The sequence below is a fragment of the Ovis aries genome, chromosome 1 (genome assembly GCF_016772045.2).
Source record: "Ovis aries strain OAR_USU_Benz2616 breed Rambouillet chromosome 1, ARS-UI_Ramb_v3.0, whole genome shotgun sequence".
NCBI classification, from domain to species: Eukaryota; Metazoa; Chordata; class Mammalia; order Artiodactyla; family Bovidae; genus Ovis; species Ovis aries.
In genome coordinates this window covers 194,706,079-194,728,042 of record NC_056054.1, presented here as the reverse complement: position 1 = coordinate 194,728,042, position 21,964 = coordinate 194,706,079, and the positions used below count along the sequence as shown (strand labels likewise).

At 38.3% G+C, this 21,964-nt stretch overlaps 1 protein-coding gene across 2 annotated transcripts in view; it reads right to left on the bottom strand.

Moving 5' to 3' along the window:
• The window catches only part of ATP13A4 (ATPase 13A4), a 125,884-nt gene extending 104,200 nt beyond the window's left edge, over positions 1-21,684 (bottom strand). For both annotated transcript variants that reach the window (XM_042233082.1, XM_042233088.1), the window contains exon 1: positions 21,478-21,684. In XM_042233082.1, coding sequence (XP_042089016.1) covers positions 21,478-21,540 — 63 coding nt within the window. In that variant the 5' untranslated portion in view covers positions 21,541-21,684. The remainder of the gene's footprint in view (positions 1-21,477) is intronic.
• Between the last annotated feature and the right edge of the window lie 280 nt (positions 21,685-21,964).

Sequence of the window (21,964 nt, the reverse complement as noted above, 5' to 3'; positions counted from 1 at the left end):
TCAGTGGAAGCCATGAAGAAGCCAGAGAGTTATCAGTGGAGCCTAGAGGTACTGAAACTGTCACCCTCAACCAACAATAATGAGAAGCATTCCCCTCCTCAAGTGTCAGTGGCGGTTGAGTAGGTTACCTGACTTTCCCACTAACTGGCAGTAATGAGCTAGTGCCCTACTCTTCCTCTGCTGGAAGAGATTGGCAACAGAAGCGAACTAAGATATAAGTTTAAATAAGATCCAGAGTTTGTAACATAATATATATTGTTTTACTTTTTAAAAGTCATGCCAAAAAGAATAATAACTCAAACTGAATGAATTAACACAATCAATAGATGCCAAACCAAGATAACAGAGATGTTAAAATAATCTGATAAAGATTTTAAAGCCATCATAAAAATACTTTGAGGAGCAACTACAGTCAAACAGAAAACAAATGAAAAAAACGAATATCTCAGCAAGAAGTAGAATATCAAAGTAGAGCCAAATAGAAACTTTAGAACTGAATAACACAATGCCTGAAAAAAAAAAAAGAAAGAAAGAAAATTTCAAAGGATGGGCTCAATAGTAGAATGGAGGGACAAGAAATAATCTGTGAAATGAAAGATTAATAAAAGTGGCCCAAACTGAACTACAGAGAGAAAATAGTCTTATAAATGCTGAATAGAACCATAAGACCTGTGAAACTATAACAAAAGATCTCATTATTCATATCATTAGAAGGATAATAGATAATTTGAATAACCCTAGAACTATAAAGAAAATTGAATTTATACTTTTTAAATATCTAAAATATCTAAGGCCAAGTGGTTTCCCTGAAAAATTTTACTAAACATTTAAAGAACAATTAACATCAATTCTTCACAATTTCTTTCAGGAAATGAAAAAAAAATGAAACATTCCCTAATGCATTTTATGAAGCAAGTGTTATCCTGATAACAAAACTAGACAGACAGTATTTTTAAAAAGAGAGGAAGGAAGGAAAAAGAAAACAAACTATAGACCAATACTCCTCAGGAATATAGAAGTTCTAAGTGAAATATTAACAAAGAAAAATCAGCAATATGCTAAAAGAATTATGCAATGTATAATTACAGGGTGTATTACAGGGATATAAGACTACTTCAACATTCATAAATCAATCAATGTAATCCATCTTGTTAAGAGAGTAAAAAAAAAAACAAAAAAACCAGAATCGGATCAATCAATACAGAAAATATATTTGATAAAAGTTCACACCCATTCATGATTAAAAACTCTCAGAGAAATAATGAAAGGAAATTTCCTCAATTTAACAAAAAGCATCTTAAAAACATATAGGTAGCAATATATTTAATGATGACAGACAGTGTTTTCTCCATAAGATCAGAAACAAGACAAAGTGTCTGTTCTTTCCACTCTTATTCAACACAGAACTAGAGTTGCAGTTCGACAAGAAAAAGAAATAAACCATGTACAGAAATAAAAATCATTTTTACATGTATATGTCAAGATTTTCTATATAGAAAATTCCAAGAAATCTACAAGAAAATAACTTCTTAGAATTGACAAATGAATTCACCACATTCACAAGATACAAGGTAAACATTCAAAAATCACCTGTATTTCTATATTCCAGTAATAAACACAAGAACACCAAAAATAAAAATATAAGACAACTTGCAATCATTCAAAAAAAAAAAGAAATACTTAGGTGTTAATATAACAAGATATGTACAAGACTTGTATATTGAAAACTACAAAGTGGTAATGAAATAAACCAAAGAAGATCTAAATAAATGGAAAGATGTCATGTTGATGGTTTGGAAAATTCAAAATAGTGAAAATTTTAATTCTCTACAAATTGATATACAGATTTAATATAATTTCTATCAAATTTTCAATAAGAATTTTTTGTAGATGTAAATAAAATTATTCTAAGATTTGGAATATGGAAATGCAAATGAACTATAATAGCCAAAACAATTTTGAAAAATAAGAATTAAGTGGGATTTCAAAACGTATTATATAGTTACTTTAATCAAGACAGTGAATGTAGCATTGGCACATAGCTCAGTGAAACAGAATAGAAATCAGGAAATAGACTCATACAAATATGCCCAATTGACTGTTGACAAGTATGCAAAAGTGATTTAATGGAGAAAAATAGCCTTTTCAATAAACGGAACAGGAGAAATTGGATATCCATAGGCCAAAAATGATCCTCAACATTAAGTCTCATACCTTGCATGAAAATTAACCTTCAAGTGATTACACACTTATATGTAAAACATAAAACTTAAAGAACAAAAGTAGGAAAATATTTTGGGACCTACGGTTACCCAAAGAATTCTTAGACTTAACTTCAAAAGCACAATCCATCAAAGGAACAAAAAATGATAAATTGGGATTCATTAAAACTTTAAACTTTTGCTCTGTGAAAACTTTAGCCTGTTAAGAGGATAAGAGTCTATTGACTTGGAGAAAACATTTGCAAGCCACACACCTGACAAAGGACTAATATCTAAAATGTATAAAGATCCCTCTAAGCTCAACAGTAGAAACAAACAATTCAATTAGATAAGACAAAAGACCTGAAGATGTAGATGGCTAATAAGCTATGGTTTTTCCAGTAGTCGTGTATGGGTGTGAGAGTTGGACCATAAAGAAGGCTGAATGTCAAAGAACTGATGCTTTTGAACTGCGGTATTGGAGAAGACTCTTGAGAGTCCCTTGGACTGCAAGGAGATCAAACCAGTCAACCCTAAAGGAAATCAATCCTGAACATTCTTTGGAAGGACTGGTGCTGAAGCTGAAGCTCGAATAATTTGGCCACTTCAGCCACAAGAGCCGGCTCATTGGAAAAGACCCTGATGCTGGGAAAGATTGAAGGCAGGAGAAGGGGATAACAGAGGACGAGATGGTTACCTGGCATCATTGACTCAATGGACATGAGTTTGAGCAAGCTCTGGGAGATGGTGAAGGACAGGGAAGCCTGGTGTGCAATAGTCCATGGGGTCGCAAAGAGTCGGGCATGACTGAGCCACTGAACTACAGCAACAAGCACACAAAAAGATGTTCAAAATCAACAGCCATTAGGGAAATGGCAAACTAAAACCAGAGTGAAGTATTGCTACATAATACCTATCAGAACAGTTAAAATTTAAAAAGATAGTGACAACAGTAAAGTCTGATGAGAATGTAAAGAACCTAGATCATTCAGACATTGCTGATGGAATTATAAAGTGGTACAGCCGTTCTGAAAAACAATTCGGTACTTTTGTTAAAATAAGAAACATGTAACTTATATACAACCCAGCAGTTGTTCTCCTGACCATTTGTTCCTGAGAAATGAAAAGTTACTTTCACACAAAAGCCTATACACAGATATTTATAGAAAGCTTTGTTCATAACAGCCTACTACTGGAAATGACTCAGATGACCTTCAATGGATGAATGGTTAAATAAAACATGGCACCATGGAAAACTAGGAAACACTAATCAGCAATAAGGAAAGAATGAACTCTTGATACACACAGCAAGCTGGATCAATTTCCAGAGAAATAGAGTGAATTAAAAAGTCAATCTCAAAGTTTATATACTGTATGACTACATTTATATAACAGTCTTGAGATGATGAAATTATTGAAATAGGGAACAGATTAGTGGGTGCCAGAAAATAAGGAGGGAGTCCAGATAAAAAAGAAATGGATGCAGCTATAAAAAGGCAAATGAAGGATCTCTTGGGTAAGAAATGTTCTGTACCTTGATCATATCAATGTCAATTTCCTGATTGTGAGACGGTATTGTAGTTTTACAAGATACTATCAATGGTACACAGAATCTCTCTGCATTATTTCTTACACCTGCATGTGAACCTACAATTATCTTCACCAAAAAAAAAAAAAAATCTGTGTTTTAAATGACTATGTCAGACTAGAATATTTCTGAGTAATTTTCTATACTTGAAATTCCATGATTTGAGGGGTCTAAGGATACATTTGACTCTTGGCGATAAATGGCTGCACTATGTCCAGCAGGCAAATCTTACAGATCTGGGCCCCGTGTTCATGCTGGTAAGAGTCTAAGCAACCTCAGATGAAGACAGGTATGAAACTGAACCAGACAGATCTTAGACATCTACATCTCTCTTGAGATGGAAGAAACAGAGGCCAGACAAGGGACATTTCTCTCACAAAATGAATGATTAATGGAAGTATTTTTATTGGAAAGACACTGGACTTCTAAACAGGCCCTTTCAACTACAACAGTTTGTAAATATCTACTGCTCACACAGGCAGCCTGTCCAAACCCTTAAACACCACCCAACCCCAGGCCTTTTGGAACTCTACTAAACCAGTATTGGTGGAAACCAGTATTGGTAGATAAAGAAAATATGGGCAATCTTAACAAGTAACATTTTACTATAGCAGTGAAGGAAAAGTTGTTCTTTAAAAAATAATAATAATAAAGAATGAGACCAGAAAAGAAAAGAAGGGAAAAGAGCTTTTCTATAAAGTACCAGATAGAAAATATTTCCAGCTTTGTGGGCTATAAGAACTCCTTCACAACTACTCTGTTCTGCTGAGTAGGGCAAAAGTAGCTAGAGGCAATCTATAAACAAAAGCAGGGATCTGTTTTCCAACAAAAGACTATTTCTAAAACAATCAGAGAGCCAGATTTTACCCACAGTCCATAGTGTGGAGACCGCCGCCACAGGAGACCATCAGAAACATTTAATGGTTGCACCTGTAGAGACAGTACCTACCTAATAGGGTTTTTATAAATTCAAAATGAAGTATCACTTGAAAAACTGCTTATGAAAGGACATAGTTACTAGCAAATAGTCAATAAATGCTACTGTTACAGTTATTAGGCAAGAATTGTAAGTACTTTTCTTTTTTTACCCCTTTTCTGTTTGTCCATCTCTATTTCCCTCAGACTTTAATTATAAAAATGAGATCACTAGGTAACATTTAACCTAACACATGTTTTATGCTCTACAGAATATACACAATGCTTTGTCTAACTTATTGATTTCTTTCCTGGATTAAAAGGGGTAAGAATGACAACTTCAGCAGTTAAAGAATGACTGATTCTTCAAACAGAGAAGGAGAAATATCATATGACATCATTTACATGTGGAATCTAAAAAGAAATAATACAAATGAACTTACAAAACAGAGACTCACAGATTTCAAGAAAGAGCTTATAGTTGCCAGGTATGAGGTTGGGGAAGGATAGAGCAAAGGATAATTAGGGAGCTTGGGATGAACACGTACACACTGTTATATTTAAAATGGATAACCAACAAGGACCTATTTTATAGTATGTGGAACTCTGCTCAGTGTTATGTGGCAGACTGAATGGGATGGGAGATTGGGGGAGAATGGATATATGAAAATGTATGGCTGAGTTCCTTTGCTGTTCACCTAAAACTATCACAGCATTGTTTGTTAATAAGCTATACCTAATACAATATAAAAAGTTTAAAATAAAAGAAAACAGAGCGACTTTAACCACAGCATTGCTGTTGTTCAGTTGCTAAGTCGTGTCCAGGTCTTTGCCACCCCATGGACTGCAGCAAACCAGGCTCAGCTGTCCTCCACTATTTCCCAGGATTTGCTCATATTCATGTCCATTGAGCCAGTGGTGCTATCTAACCATCAGGTCCTCTGCCAACCCCTTCTCCTTTTACGTTCAATCTTTTCCGGCATCAGAGTCTTTTCAAATGAGTCAGCTCTTCCCATCAAGTGGCCAAAGTACTAGAGCTTCACCTTTAGCATCAGTGCTTCTGTTCGGGGAAGCACACTGATTGAAACCGCCCACCCTGGCCAGCACGTGTGTCTCCTCGGACAATTCACTGCCGAGTGTTAGACAAGAGCCCAGTTTCGGGCCCTGGAAGGGGTCCCTCTTCCTGCAACACTTCCAATGAATATTCAGGGTTGATTTCCTTTAGAATTGATTTGTTTGATCTCCTTGCAGTCCAAAAGACTCTCAAAAGTCTTCTCCAGCACAATTCAAAAGCATCAATTCTTCAGCTTCCCTGGTAGTTCAGACTGTAAAGAATCTGCCTGCAATGTAGGAAAACTGGTTTCAGTCCCTGGGTCAGGAAGATCCCCTGGAGAAGGGAATGGCTACCCACTCCAATATTCTTGACTAGAGAATTTCATGGACAGAGGTTACAGTCCATGAAGCTGCAAAGAGTTAGACATGGCTGAGTGACTGACACTTTCAGACTTCTTTATGGTCCAACTCTCACATCTGTATGTGACTACTGGAAAAAGCATAGCTTTGATTATGTGGACCTTTGTCAGCAAAGCGACATCTCTACTTTTTAATATATGTCTAGGTTTGTGGTAGTTTTCATTCCAAGGAGGAAGTGTCTTTTAATTATATGGCTGCAGTCACTGTCCATAGTGATTTTAGATGCCAAGAATATAAAATCTGTCACTGCTTCCACTTTTTCCCCACCTATTTGCCATGAAGAGATGGGATCAGATGCCATGATCTTAGTTTTTTGAATGCTGAGATTTAAGCAAGCTTTTTCACTCTCCTCTTTCACTCCCATGGAGAGGTTCTTTAGTTCCTCTTTGCTTTCTGCTGTCAGAATGGTGTCATCTGCATATATGAGGTTGTTGATATTTCTCCTGGCAATCTTGACTCCAGCTTGTGATCCATCCAGCCCAGCATGTCACATGATATACTCTGCATATAAGTTAAATAAGCAGGGTGACAATATACAGCCTTGTCTTACTCCTTTACCAGTTTGGAACCAGTCAGTTATTACATGTCTGATTCTAACTGTTGCCTCTTGTCCTACATACAGGTTTTTCAGGAAGCAAGTAAGGTGGTGTGGTACTCCCATTTCTAAGAATTTTCCACAGTTCATTGTGATCCACTCAGTCAAAGGCTGTAGTGTGGTCAATGAAGCAGAAGTAGATATTTTTCTGGGATTCTTTTGCTTTCTCTATGATCCAGTGAACATTGGTAATTTGATCTCTGGTTCCTCTGCCTCTTTGAAACACAGCTTGTATGTCTGGAAGTTCTTGGTTCATGTACAGTTGAAGCCTAGCTTGGAGAATTTTGAGCATTATTTTGCTAGTGTGTGAGATGAGTGCAATTGAACTGTAGTTTGAACATTCTTTTGCATTGCCTTTCTCTGTGATTGAAATGAAAACTGACCTTTTCCAGTCCTGTGGCCACTGCTGAGTTTTTCAAATTTGCTGGTGTATTGAGTATGGCACTTTCACAACATCATCTTTTAGGATTTGAAATAGCTCAGCTGAAATTCCATCCCCTCCACTAGCTTCGTTCCTAGTAATGCTTCCTAAACCCACTTGACTTCCCACTCCAGGATGTCTGGCTCTTGGTGAGCAATCACACCATCATGGTTATCTGGGTCATTAAGACCTTTTTTATAGGGTTCTTCTGTGTATTCTTTCCACCTCTTCTTAATATCTTCTGTTTCTAATATGTCCCTACTGTTTCTCTCCTTTATTGTGCCCATCCTTGTATGAAATGTTCCCTTGATATCTCCAGTCTTCTTGAAGAGATCTCTAGCCTTTTCCATTGTGTTGTTTTTCTCTATTTCTTTGCATTGTTCATTTAAGAAGACCTTATTATCTCTCCTTGCTATTCTCTGGAACTTGGCTTTCAGTTGGTTATATATTCCATCCCTCTTAGCTGATCTGTAGGCAAGATAGCATCAAAAGGAAGCTCAGGGGAAGTCTCCACGGAATGGAAACATGACAAAGAATCTGACCCCCTTAATGATTAACTGAGATTTTCCCCTCTTTTCCCTTTACTCAGGACAAGCAGAATCTTCAGTTGACTTGGGGACACAAAAACCACCTTCCACCCTAACTGCCAACTTCCTGAGTAAAGCAAACTTTCCTTTCAAACCAAGACTTGTCTCTTGAGTATTGATTTTTCAAGTGGCAAGCAGAGGAATGGAACTTGGTAACAGAATAAGCCTGCTCTAAGACCTGTCTGGATCTGAACAGGCTGCTCTGAACTCCTTACTATCAACAGCCTTAGTGACCCAGTAAGCAGCTCTTCTGTGTTCCCCCTGGTAGACGCACCTTTACCCAAGAATCTCTGTTGATTTCAAAGAAAGAATTACGTAAGAGAAGGTAGCTTCTTCTAATTATCATTCCAAGATGTTCTGAGGTAGATTTCAAAGGACATGAGGAATGATTGAAGAAACTGTATACACTGGAGAAGAGATACCTGGAAGGGTAGGGCAGGGGAAACACAAGAACAATTTTTGAATACCTGACTTGTAGAACTGGAAACTGTTTTTTTTCCAGGAAGTCACCAAAAGCAAAAGAAGTAAGACTAATACCACACAGCACTAATACATTCAGATTAATAGAAACATATTTCAGTTCAACACAAGGAAGAGTTTTTTGGTTTGTTTCTTTAAATAGTCAGCTCTGTCTTATAAGGAAATGATTTGTCTTATTATAAGTTTCCTTCTCTCTGAGGGCACTTCAAGAAAGGTTGGATGAATGAAGTAAGGGGCAGGAGAAGGTCAGTTAAACTTTGAAGAAGATTTTGGCCTGAGATGCTGTGGAACAAGTACAGTGAAGTGTAGTAAACCAGGCATCTATTTCTCTCAATTCTCAACATTTTTTATCTTTTAATTTGTATGCTATTTTATATTGTCTTGGAATTTAACTGTAACAAGCTTCATTCATTCATTTATGTTTTTCAAAAATACATATTGTTTAGTTATTATGTGCCAGGCATTTATCTAACCATTGAACATACAGCAGTGAAGAGTTGATTAATTAGCTATGAGAAATTAAATAGAAAAGTATATTTTCCTTGGGATAATTAAAACATATTTTATTTGCATATTCTTTTATTTCAATTTGCCAATTAATTTATATATGGGTCCTTTGTAGACAATTATTTCAATGATGTTAACTCCAATAATTTTTTTCCTGCTCTCTGATCTTTGTAAAATTTCAGAAGGAAGATAATTGGTTTTTTCTCCCAATGGTTTGAAAGCCCTATAATCAGGCATTTATTAAAGAACAGATACTATAGCTGTGGCAAAGGGATTCGAATCTGTTACCAAGATATTAAGGGTTCTAGCTTTTATTTATTCCTCCTAGGGTAGAAAGAGCAGGGGGAAGCTACAAGAAAAATTTTCTGAAATAAAATATGAAGTTTCCCTAGCCTGTTGCTCCAGCCCTGTTCACCCTTGCAACATGGGACTCCTTGTGGTCAGAACTGACCCTTCATATGCACATGATGTCTTTTGCCAGAAAAGCCTTTGGATAAATAGAAGCATCACAACTTTCTATTACACACTTCCTCTTTATAGTTTCCTGAGTGGAGAATGGCAAAAATGGCATTTCTGAGCATCAAAATCATATCCCTTCCTGCAGCTCCACTTGAGTCTAAATCTCTACTACTGAGAGGGGTTAGCCAATCTGGCCTTACAAATGTACAGACTCCCCAAAAAATATGATTTTAGAAACTAGGAAAGACTTGTCTTTAAAAATATTCCTCTAACATACAAAACACAGAGAAGATTTATCTGCAGAGATATTCACTACAATATTATTAGTAGTAGCAATAGAAATTAACCTATGTGTATAAGAATAAGTAACGTATGTATATAAAAATAAGGTAATTATTAAATAATATTATATAGCCATTAAAATAATGCTTAACTGTTTTTAATAACATGGAAGAAATACATGTAATAATATTAAGTGAAGAGAAACAACATAATTATGCAGTATGATTTCAAATTTAACTGAAAAAACGTGAAGCACAAACAAAAAAAGTCTGAAATATAAATGTATAAAATAAAATACTAGTGGTATTTGCCTTGGGTGATGGCATCACTGTGATTCTTCTTTTATTTTTATACTGTGCACATTTTAATTATTGAATACAATTAAATGAACTTTTTGATAACAAAAATTATTTTATTTTTAATTTTCATTTTATACTGGGGCATAGTTAATTAACAATGTTGTTAGATTCAGATGTACAGCAAAGTGATTCAGTTATGCATATATATATATACCTTTTCTTTTTCAATTTTTTTTCCATTTAGGTTATTAGAGAATACTGAGCAGAGTTCCCTGGTCTATGCAGCAGGTCCTTGTTGGTTATTTATCTTAAGTATACTAGTGTGTGCATGTCAGTCCCAAACTTCCACTCTATCCTTCCTCCCCACCTCTCCCCCTGGTAACCATAAATTCATTCTCTAAGTCTGTGAATCTGTTTCTGCTTTGTAAATAAGTAAATATGATTAAACAAACTTTTAAAATCAGAAAAATAGCAATAAGGATGGAGCTAAGGGTTGTCATACTAATTGAAGTAATTCAAAGACAAATATTATACGGTATCACTTATACATGGAACCTAAAAAAAAAGATACAAAGGAACTTATTTACAAAATAGAAACAGAATCACTGACATAGAGAACAAACTTATCTTTTCCAAATGTGAAAGGGAGGATAAACTAGGAGTACAGGATTGACAGATACACATGGCTATATATAAAATAGTTAAATAAAAAGGATTTACTGTATAGTATAGGAAACTATATTCAATATAACAGCCTATAAAGAAAAGAATTGGGGAAAAGATAGATATACAGAGAGAGAGAACATAATTACTTTGCTGTACACCTGAGACTAATACGATATTGCATATCAATTATACTTCAATTTAAATACCTTTTAAAAATAAAAATAAAATTGGAAAAACAAACATATATTTTAAAAGTCCTTTTCCTCCTCTTCTTAGATATGTAAAATACCTTCAGAAAAGCTCTATATTTTACATTTGCTCAGGCAAAAATCACAGGGGATCCAACCACTTTAAACTTTATTTGTTCAGTTCAGCTACACTACTATTTATTGACTAGAAGGGAAATCCTATTTGTCCATTTGTACTTTTTTGTCTAGACCTTCCAATTCCCATTTATTTTACTCCAGGTTATAGCATCCAGTTCTCCAATTTTCTTCTGTCAAACCTCCTCCTACCACCCTTTGCTGATGTGCTTCATGTAGAATTGCCTCTGACCCTGACTCTTGGACTGGGAATGTGATTAAAACCATGATATTCTCCAGCCCACACTAATAAGTTTGAAAAGAGGAGACAATCCGATCAGAGCCCATGAGAAAATATGAGTCTTTTTGCTCTTCTATTTTATTGAGAAAAGAGAACAATTCTATATATTATTGAGAAATAATTGTATTTTTTCCATTGACTTAGTATTGGAGTTGTTAGAAAACGCCATGCAAAGTCTGAGACTAAAACAAGCAGGACCAAATGGACAAAGGTCACTTACTTGAAAGTAGGAAATCCTCTCTGACATAAGCAAAAATGCATTGATGCTGGGTGGATCCTCTACCACTTACCAGGCATGGGTCTACAAATCACACTCAAGCAACTATGAAGGGAGGGGCAAGAAAACATCACCCAAGGCCAGCGACAGACAGAAGTGGCTGCCATGGAAAGGACAAACAAGAATATTGACAAAGCATCATTCCCTGAAGCCGAAATACAAAAAGACTGGCTAGGCTCACCCTCTGTGCCCCTACTAGAAGCCTAGCACCAAGCCAAGTAGCCACACTGGTGGAGCAGCACCACGTCTGTGATGCTGGCAGGCATGGATGGCTGAAAACTACAGGGGAATCTGGGTGACCTGATTCCATAGCCTGTGCCTCTGTTCACTTCTAGGCCCAAAAGATCAGAAAGCTATGACTTTATAAAAGAGACCTGGAGGCTTTGTTTCTCACAAGTTCAAAATGAACCCTAATACTAAACTAATACTCACTGCCTTGGGCTTATTTACTAGTTGTAGCGGTGCTGGTGGTAGGAGTGATAGTTATGGTTAGTGAGAGGAGTAACAGAGGTGGTAACCGTAACAGCAGCCGGGAAACTATTGGAGTTAGAGTAGGAGTTTGGGAATCAACCTGCCAAGTTTCAAGATCTGTTTCTACTGCTTCTTAGCTTCCAGATTTGGACAAATTATATATTCTCAGTACTTGCTTTTGTAAAATTCGGTGTAACAACCTAATTCAGTTAGGAAAGAAGGAAAAAAACTTGTTATATTTGCAGTCTTCAGTTCATCTTATCAGAAACATATTAAGTAACGTTGGTGTTCTGTGTAAGATATAGACATGAAATAAGACGCAGTACCTGCCCATACTAACTCACAATCTGTTGGAGGAGAAAGATAAACACATTACTACAAAATGCAATAAAACACTCTATTACAAAACCCAGTGAAATTGCTATAGTAAGAATTCAAACACATTCCAGACAAGGAAGGGACCAACTGTGACCCAGGGACTCCCAGATGGCTTAAAGAAGGAAGTCAGATGTGGGATGAGTTCTGATGGATGGGCAGAACTCTGAAGACCAGATATTAGGGGGAAGACACCTTCCTGGCAAAGAAAGTATATAAAATATTCTGGGAAGAGCAAGAAGACCATGTTAAGGTGATCAGAGAAAATAGAAACTAAAAAATTGTCTCTTAGAAGTGACTAAGGGAAAGACCTGTACAGGGTAATGTGGCATCTAAGCTAAGAGATCCTTTTCATGCTTGGTGATCAAGCCTGATCTTGAGACTCAAAGTTTAAAAAATCCAGAAATTCAAAATCCTGCAGCCATGGTTCCCCCCAAGAAGCTAGTAAATTATGGAAATACTAAGGTGATTATAGTCTCAGCCAGAGCACTGTGCGCACAACCACTAAAAATCAGAAAGTGTCCTGGCCTGAGGGACATAACATTTCTCTGGAAAGCACGCAGAACATTTGGGCCTCCTTCTGCTCTTTATCTGAAGGGATATCTAGGGCATAACTGTGCTCATTGTCCATAAGAATAGCCTCAAGCTGAGGACAGATTTGAGGAGGCGATGTTCTGAGATGCCTTCCAACTCTACCCAGCCATGATTTTCAGGCAGTTCACCAAGGTTTACATGATGGACATCTAGAAGTGCCTGTAGCCCATTGCGATAGGTGGTCTCACTCTGTCTAGTCTTCATAAGGCTTTGAAACAGCCACAAAGTGTTGAAACTGGCGTCTAGGGGTGACTTTCCTCTGGACATAACACCAGATCTCCAACTCTTCTGAAGCCCAAGTCCCTATGCTCTGTGTCTTCTGTGGGCCTAAGGAAGCTGTAGATTCAGCCCTGGTTAATTATCTACTGATAGTTTTACTCTTGATTCCTTTATTCATGAGTATTTCATAAAGCAATGGCCATAAATTTCCAGTTCCCACTTACTGTGACGTCTCCAGATATGTCCTTCTTTTCATGACTAAAAACAATTCACAGTACTTTTAAAAACTCAAGAATATCACTTAAATTTCTTAGGACGTTTCGCAGAGATTTTATCCACTTGCTTTAAAACTTTTTAAACCATATTTTTATGTGTGTTGGAAAGGACCCCAAGAAACCATCTGCATTGGTCCCTGGCTCAAATCAGTAAAGTATTATTATCTCCATCGTGCAAATGAAGCGACATCAAAGAGAGGTGACCATTATCTACTTTAATAATGACAGAACAAATACCATGGTGCTGATCTCCAGATTCCAAATGTGGTGTTTCTTTAAATTATGCCCTGCTGTTTTGCAACCATTAACAACTAAAGTAGTGTGTCCAAAATTAAACAAAACCAGAGGCAGTAAGCTACATGTTTAAAGCAGGAACCCAGGCTATAGCCTTCTATTTCCTGAGCCAGATGAACCTAGACATGTCATTTAATTTCTCTGTGCCTATTTCTTCATTTGTAGAAGAGAGATATTCATTCCTCCTAGGGTGTTGAAAGGGGTAAAGAAGTCATTACCTTGTAAAGTTCCCAGTCCAGATCAAACACCACGTAACTATTTGCTACAGTTATTTCCATCCTCACTCCCAACCTGTTCCTATTTTTCCCTGTGGGATTAAGGGATAGCAGCATCTTTCTCCCATTGGAAAAGTAGGAACTTTAAAGTCTTCCTTAGTAACTACTCATCCTGTTCACCCCTCTCTCTTATTCCATCTATGGTTCATGAAGTCTTTTTTATTCTAATTTCTAAATATCTCTTAAATCCATTCTCCACTCAGCATCCTCTTTAACAAGCTGTAGTTCCACCCTGAATCTCTTACCTGGACTGTTTCAGACACTCCTTCCTTGACTTTCCTCCTCCAACCAAACTTCCTTACCCCTGATGTTACATCCTTTGGAAAGGAAAATCCTACCATATGAATTCCCTGTTTCAAATTTTCCAGTGGCTTCCCCATTGTGCTCATCAGGCTGATATCACAAGAAGTCCAGCTCGATCATCAAAGATTCTAATTTAGTAGATCTGGAATGGGGACCTATGGATCTTTTTTTTTTTTTTTTTTGGATCTATTTTTTAAATGCACTCTCCAGTTTGATTCTGGTATGTTTTTTTCATGGACCAGTGTTTGGGAATCTGTGGAAAAGATGAAATGTACACTCATTAGGATGTCTCACAGAGTCCTGCACAATCTGGCCTTAATCTACCCTCCCAGAGAAAATGAGTGCCCTCTTTTCCCTTTGGATTGCTCTTTGACTGAGTTGTTCCTCTTTCTGCTCCCACAGCTCTGTATGCATACGTCTCACAACAATACCTATTTCAGCATAATTTCATTACATTTCACCCCTACTTGACCTAATTGTAGGATCAACTTCATGAGCATGTGGCTTGTGCAGTCACAAAAGGCCCTGCTCTTGGAAGGATGCTCTGCTAGAGTCATCCTAAAGTTCATAATAATTGTTGAACCAGAGGTAGCTCATTTTTATTTTGCACTGGGCCCCATGAATTACATACTTGGTCCTGCCCATTCATCTTTGAACTCCTTGAAAACAAAAACTGTTTGCTATTCACTTGAAATCCTCTTTGGTTAGCGCAGAGGATGCTTGGCACAGAGGAAGGGTTTGGTAAATATTTGTTGAATACATGAATGAATAAAAGAGTAGAATAAGATATCTCATAGGAAAATAGTGTAGTATGGCTAATTAACTCCAAAGAATAAGCTTTGTTTATGATTGATGGAGAGAGTAGTCGATTGATAAATTCACAAGATGACTGACAGTCCCCAATAAACAACATACATTTCTTAGGTTTCTCTTTCTTCAAACCGTCTCACCCTTTGAGCCCCCCTGCCCCCCTGTTCTTCTCAGAATACAAAATTGCAGGTTAAGGGAGCTTGATGTTGTGCCATCAGCTATGCCCTGAATGTTTGCACCAAGCACTGTGCTATATTCTCGGGACTGGGGAAAGGGGAGAAGGAGGCCATAGAAAGGTGAACCAAACAGGTCCCCTATTTTCAAGAAGCCATTAAATCTTACTCTTCAAGAGTTTCAATCAAAGATGAGTTGACTTCATGGGAGCTCTACAGCAATGAATCAAGAATAAAGACACTAGACTTGGCCAGTGGCCCGGCTTCCTGAACATTTCAGCTGACAAAATGTCTCAGTCTGAACACAATTCCTCCACTATGAGATCGGTGGGTTTGCTAGTTAACATTGGCAACCAACTCGGAGGTGCTCAACAAGCATAATAAATAAGTGGCTATTGAGGTGGGGGAGGTGCTTTTGCTCCCTGGCGTTAGGGAAGAAAGGGCCAACATCAACTATCAAAGTGAGCCCAATAGTTGCTGAGGACAGATGCCCCTGACTCAAGCTGAAGGCACGACAGGACTTCCAATGCGGCAAAGACCACACACCGCTCTGCTGCCATATTATGTGCCTATGGCACTAGCTTCTTGCTGCTCCCAATGACCTGGAAGTTCAGAAAGAGTTGCTCTTGCTTTTCCATATTCAATGGGAAAAGTTACCCAGTCTACTGGGTTACCCAGTCTACCAGTCTACTGGAAAATTTTTAGTTACCCAGTCTACTGGTTGATATAACATCAGTGATAATAATAAGATAATCTAGTAAAAATAAATGCTGACAAACATATAGATGTGTGATAACTTTCAAATAAAGGAAATGAAAATATAACACGGCCACAAAGTATCACTTTCTCATTCCAGATGAGACAAAGGCTAAGACTGATAGTGCTCAACAGTGGCAAGTATGGTAGAGAAAGGAAGCATTCTCAAAAAAGACTGCTGCTGCTGCTAAGTCGCTTCAGTCATGTTGAACTCTGTGCGACCCCACAGACAGCAGCCCACCAGGCTCCCATGTCCCTGGGATTCTCCAAGCAAGAACACTGGAGTGGGTTGCCATTTCCTTCTCCATAGCGTGAAAGTGAAGTCACTCCGTCATGTCTGACTCTTTGCGACCCCATGGATTGCAGCCTACTAGGCTCCGCTGTCCATAGGATTTTCCAGGCAAGAGTACTGGAGTGGGGTGCCATTGCCTTCTCTGAAGACTCCTAATCAGAGTATAAACTCGTACAACCACAATTTTAGGGAAGGCAGTTTCGTATTAAAATCATGTATCAATCAAAATTTATAATACACATCCCCTTTAAAGCAGCAGTACCTTTTTCTAGGACTTTTCCCTGAGGAAATGCTCTGATGAATATATAAAAATACATGCACAAAATTGTCTGTCACAGCCAAAAAATATTTAGAAATGACCTAAGCGTGCAACATGAGAGATGTACTTGGTTTAATGTAGTCCATCCAAACATAATTTAAACATTAAAATGATTATATGAAGCTGTAAATATCAAAAGGAAAATATGTCCCTAACACATTTTAAGTGTAATGAAAAAGCCAGCTTTAAAAAAGAGTATAAGTGGAATGACTCCATTTTTTGTTTAAAAGAATGTATTTATGATAATGTGTATATATTCTTTTAAGAGTAGATTGTGACCATATCCAAATACAATATTCTTATTTATTTTATTTTTAAAAAAATATTTATTTATTTGGCTGGGCCGGATCTTAGTTGTGTCATGCAGGATCTTCAATATTCACTGTGGCATGTGGGATCTAGTTCCCTGACCAGGGATTAAACCCCTGCCCCTGCCTGAGAAGTGTGGAGTCTTAGCTACTGGACCACCAGGGGAATCTCAGTATTCTTATTTTATTCAGGCATGTATGGAGGAGGGAGAAAAGTCTTGAAGAAATACTATGTGCTGTAGTGTATGGGTATAAAGTTAACAACCAGCCTTCAGGTGGAGCAGACAGAAGTTCTCTGCAGCACCTTCCAATTTCTATGGCATAAATACTCCCAACATTATTAATTTCAAGCTACTAATGTGGCATCACTGAATGCAGAGTTGAGAAGAGATGCACAGTAGCATATCATTATGTAGTATTTCCATGATATAGGTACAACAGATAAAAATAATTGTAAGAACATAGATAACATTAAAATGTAGTGAAATGCTAGCAAGTGATAAGTTTTGTACGTGCATTTTTTATAAGTCTGAAAGGAGAGTCACCAATATAATATTGATCATGTCTGGTTGGAAAGTTCATGAATCATATTTACTTCATTCTTTACACCTTTTATATGTCATTGCAACATATTTTACAATAAACGTATGCTACCTTTATAATCAGAAAAAATTTTCAAGGCTCTTTTTCTTTTTTAATTGCTAAAATCCAGGAAGGAAAAAAATCAGGGAACACAATTTTTAAAACAAGTTTCAGACTTCCTTGGTGATCCAGTGGCTAAGACTCTGAGTTCCCAATCCAAGGGGCCCAGGTTTGATTCCTGGTCAGGGAACTAGGTCCCACATGTCAGAACTAAAGAGTCCGCATGCTGCAGTGAAGATGGAAGATCTCATATGCCGCAACTAAGACCTAGCACAGCCAAGTAACTAAATAAACAAACAAAAATATTTATTGAAAAACATCTCACTGGAACAAAGCACTTCCCCATGAAGGAGTCTGATTTCACTAGAGTGTAACTAAATATAATAGGGAGTAAAGTTTGAATCAATTAAATCATATCTTTATACAGTTATGGTGTAAGGAAATGAGCACTCAGTGTTCCTAAGACCTTTCCAAATATAAATATGTAACATCTGAATTTGAGATCCCAGGCCATCTGATACTCTCCTTTTACAAATAAGGAAACTGAGTCTTAAGACTGGTGGGTGTTTTCCAAAGTAAGCACTACAAAGCTGATTATTAATAAAGAAACTCAGCATCTCTCCATTTATAAATTTTTTCTATAACTTGTGAATAAAAGTGTATATTCTTCACTTGTCATTATTTAATGAGAAGAGATGACCTCATTCGGTGGGGAGGGAGGTGGCAATATTCATTCAACTGGTTAACTGCTGAAGCCCTGACTTTTATCTTTGGATAGATACCAGCTTACGATTTTCCAGAATTTTATATTTCTTCAAACACTTCTACATAAGAACCCTGTGAGACAAGCAAGAAAAGGACTATACCCATTTTACAGGCACAAAAACTGAGGCTAGAGCAGGCAAGTGGCTAGCCCAAGGCTAGTGAAAGCCTGATCTCTGGTCCCACTCGGGTGATGTCTGGGAGACAGTCTCCTTTTTGAGGCCTCTCAGAGGCAGTCATTTGGGGAAATCTTCTCTGAAGTTCACTTTTCCCCCTGTTCTGCCTTATCCTCCTAACAAGTGCTTTCTTCCATGGGCTCCTGTCTCAATTTACACCTGAGGATATTAATTTTAGGTCACCTAGAGTGTCTCTTCAGAGAGGGCAATGGCAACCCACTCCAGTACTCTTGCCTGGAAAATCCTATGGACGGAGTAGCCTGGAAGGCTGCAGCCCATGGGGTCACTGAGGGTCAGACACGACTGAGCGACTTCACTTTCACTTTTCACTTTCCTGCATTGGGGAAGGAAATGGCAACCCACTCCAGTGTTCTTGCCTGGAGAATCCCAGGGATGGGGGAGCCTGGTGGGCTGCCGTCTATGGGGTCGCACAGAGTCAGACATGACTAAAGCGACTTAGCAGCAGTAGCAGAGTGTCTCTTTAGTTTTTAGTTTATTAGTTCTAGAGTGGAAGATAGTCCCAGGCATCATTAGGCCTGGACGTATTCCGTTCTTTATTTGACATGAAGGCTAAACCCTAGAATGTTACTTTCCCTTGAAACTTGCAGTAATTAGAAAGCCAGAAACTATAAGCACTTGGTGTGACACATTTCTAGACAATGTTGATTTGCCAAAAGGAACTACCATTGAGGCCAAAGGAGACAGACCGACTCAGGAAATACAAGCCATATCTAATAACAAATCCTGGGGAATCTAAGCAGATCAGATGCTCCTAAACTTCGCTCAGTTAAAGGAGGAAATGTATTCTCCCATTAAGAGTGCCAGATCCAGGACTTTCCTGGTTTCAGTATTGGTCCAGCCAATACTCTGCGCTTCCACTGTAGGGAGCGCAGGTTTGATCCCTGGTCAGAGCACTCCAGTGTTCTTGCCTGGAGAATCCCAGGGATGCAGGAGCCTGGTGGGCTGCCGCCTGTGGAGTCGCACAGAGTCAGACACGACCGAAGCGACTTAGCAGCAGCAGCAGCAGCAGAGAACTAAGACCCCACATGCCTTGCAGTACAACTTAAAAAAGAAAAGGAGTGCTATAGCCTCTGCAAAAGCTGAAGAAGGCATTACAGGGCGTAGTGAAAACTAACTTAGTCAGTGGGCAAAAAACTATTTTGTAAACTAAAAATCACTCTTAAAATGTGTGGTATACATTTAAGATATCTTGCTAATTTTTGATGCTTGCTGTTCTGGGTGAAAGGAGTAGGGTGGTGTGTTTAAAATGGACAGTGTCAGACACAGTAATAGGCAGGTGGCCAGGTTTCTCCAGGCTGAACAGGCTAGAGAGCTCAAGAGTGCATACTAATTGCTGCACCTCCGCCGAGACTGGCGGCTAGATGACTCCTCTCCAGAAAACACAGTGTGCTTTCCACGTCAAAGGCCCTCTCCTAGCCGGGCTTTCAGTTGCATGCAAAACTAAGCTGACACCCGAATGTGTTGACTGAGTGATGCCACCGTGAAGGTGACCTGCTGACAACATTGCTTCAGTAGAATATGTAGGCTACAAAAGGGAAACTAGTTTCCCGGGAACTAGAGACGTCCCGCCAGCAAGCAGATGATTCTTCATGACTCTGGAATGACAAGTGTGGAAGAGAAGAAATGAGTGTACAGGAAAAGAGTAGCTGTATTTCCAGCTGAGGATTTGAGGGAGAATAAAAAACCCTTAGAGGGAAGCAGACTTTGCCTTCTTGTGAATAATATTAAAAATGAGGATCAGATTTTCAACTTAGTATAGAGAATTTTCTCAAGTTTCTTAACATAGAGAAAACACTTTGGAGGGAAAGGGATGGATCAGAAAAAGGGATAGATCAAAAACATGGATCAGAAGGCCATTTCTGGTGACATTTGTGTAGGGCCTAAAGGCAATTGTTATTTGGTAGTCAAACCCAAAAGAAGTAAGGAGACAGTTAAGAAAGCCACATAAACTTGGGAGACTTTGATTCCCTTATAAATGTTTCAGCTTTGATAGTAGAAGGGATCTACTTTTGAAGTTCCAAAAAATGTTGTTGCTATAGGAACAGGTAAGCAGATTAGACTTGAAAGACCAGTTTAGGAACAAAGAATTTAACAGTCAGAGCTAAAGCAATTAACCAAGAAAACAATTTTAAGTAAATATCTTTTGAGTTTGTTACTGATACATTTACTCCAGGAAAATAAAAATACTACTGTAGAATGAGAATTTCACATTTTAACATTTTAATTATACCATTACTGGCATAAAAGACTACGCTTACACAATTAGCAGAACAGCCTTATTAACAGAAGTGCACATTTCTAACTCTCTCCTGATTAGATTGTAATTGAGAAATACAGCTTTAATTTCAGCACGAGCATAAGAATCATCTTTCATTTTCCTGCAGTTTCTCAGATGGGAACATACCTAAAATAAAAGAGACTGTGAACTCCAGAAAATTTTCTGTAACCAAACTGTATGAAGGGAACAACAAGTAAAATTCTAGAAGTAAAGAGAAACGAACGTAGGCTGATAATTGTTACTATTTTTATGTGTTTTCTGCCCAGACATCTTTGTGAACACAGATATGTGGGCAGAGGAGGTCAGGACCCCATTGCCGTCTTACCTCACTGAAGATGTGCCAGTTCTTCCTATCAGGAAATATGCTGCTCCCAACATCAGGGATTTGCTAAAATTAGTAGGTTTTGACCAGAACCGGCTATACTGATGGGACACGAAACAAATCATAAGGTGGCATTGTACTTCTCTCCCTTTCAATTCTACTTCAAAATATTCTTGATAAAATGAATACAATATGTTTAAGCCTACCAGATTTCTGGTGTCAGAGGTTACATTCATGGGAAAGGAAGGTTTCTTGTACATTGTCTTTTCTCACACAGTGCCAAAATCAAATCGCAGAGAAGTGATGTGTTTGTGTGTATGAGTGTATATAAGCGTGTCAGCGTGTGAGTGTGTGTGTGTGTGTGTGTGTGTGTGTGTGTGTGTGTGTGTGTGTGAGTGACTGAGTGTTGGAGGCTGGGCAGTGGAAATGGAAAGAGGCGGAATGTGGCTGGAATCTTACCATCTCATTTTCTTCTCCTTCGTTGAGCAAAGCGTGCTGGCCCTTCTCAAAGTGATCCCCCATGGAAAAGCGATTCTACTCCTCCCTGACCTTCCGGAACAGATGTGTCCAGGTTGAGTTTGAACTCACCCAGCCACCGCCGCTCTCCCTCTCCAGCTGACTGAAAGAGTTAATGCGTTAACAATCCTCCAGGTTAAAACTCGCTCTGGAGCACACACCTTCTCTCAGCAAATGACAGTACTTAGCAAACTGAACTCCTCCCACAAGCCACCCTCTGCTTGGAGGAATTTCTGCCGGCTCCTGGCTAACTGCATTCTCTCTAAGCCGCTGTCCCAAAGGAGGCTGCTCCCATGCTGGTCTTTTTGTACCCAACTTACAGGGAAAGAACTCATTGCCTGCACAGTGCCTGCCAGCCCAAGACATCTGACTGCAAATCCGGCAGGACAATGCAGAGTTGGCAGGACCTCTCCGAGGAGTGGGCAACAGG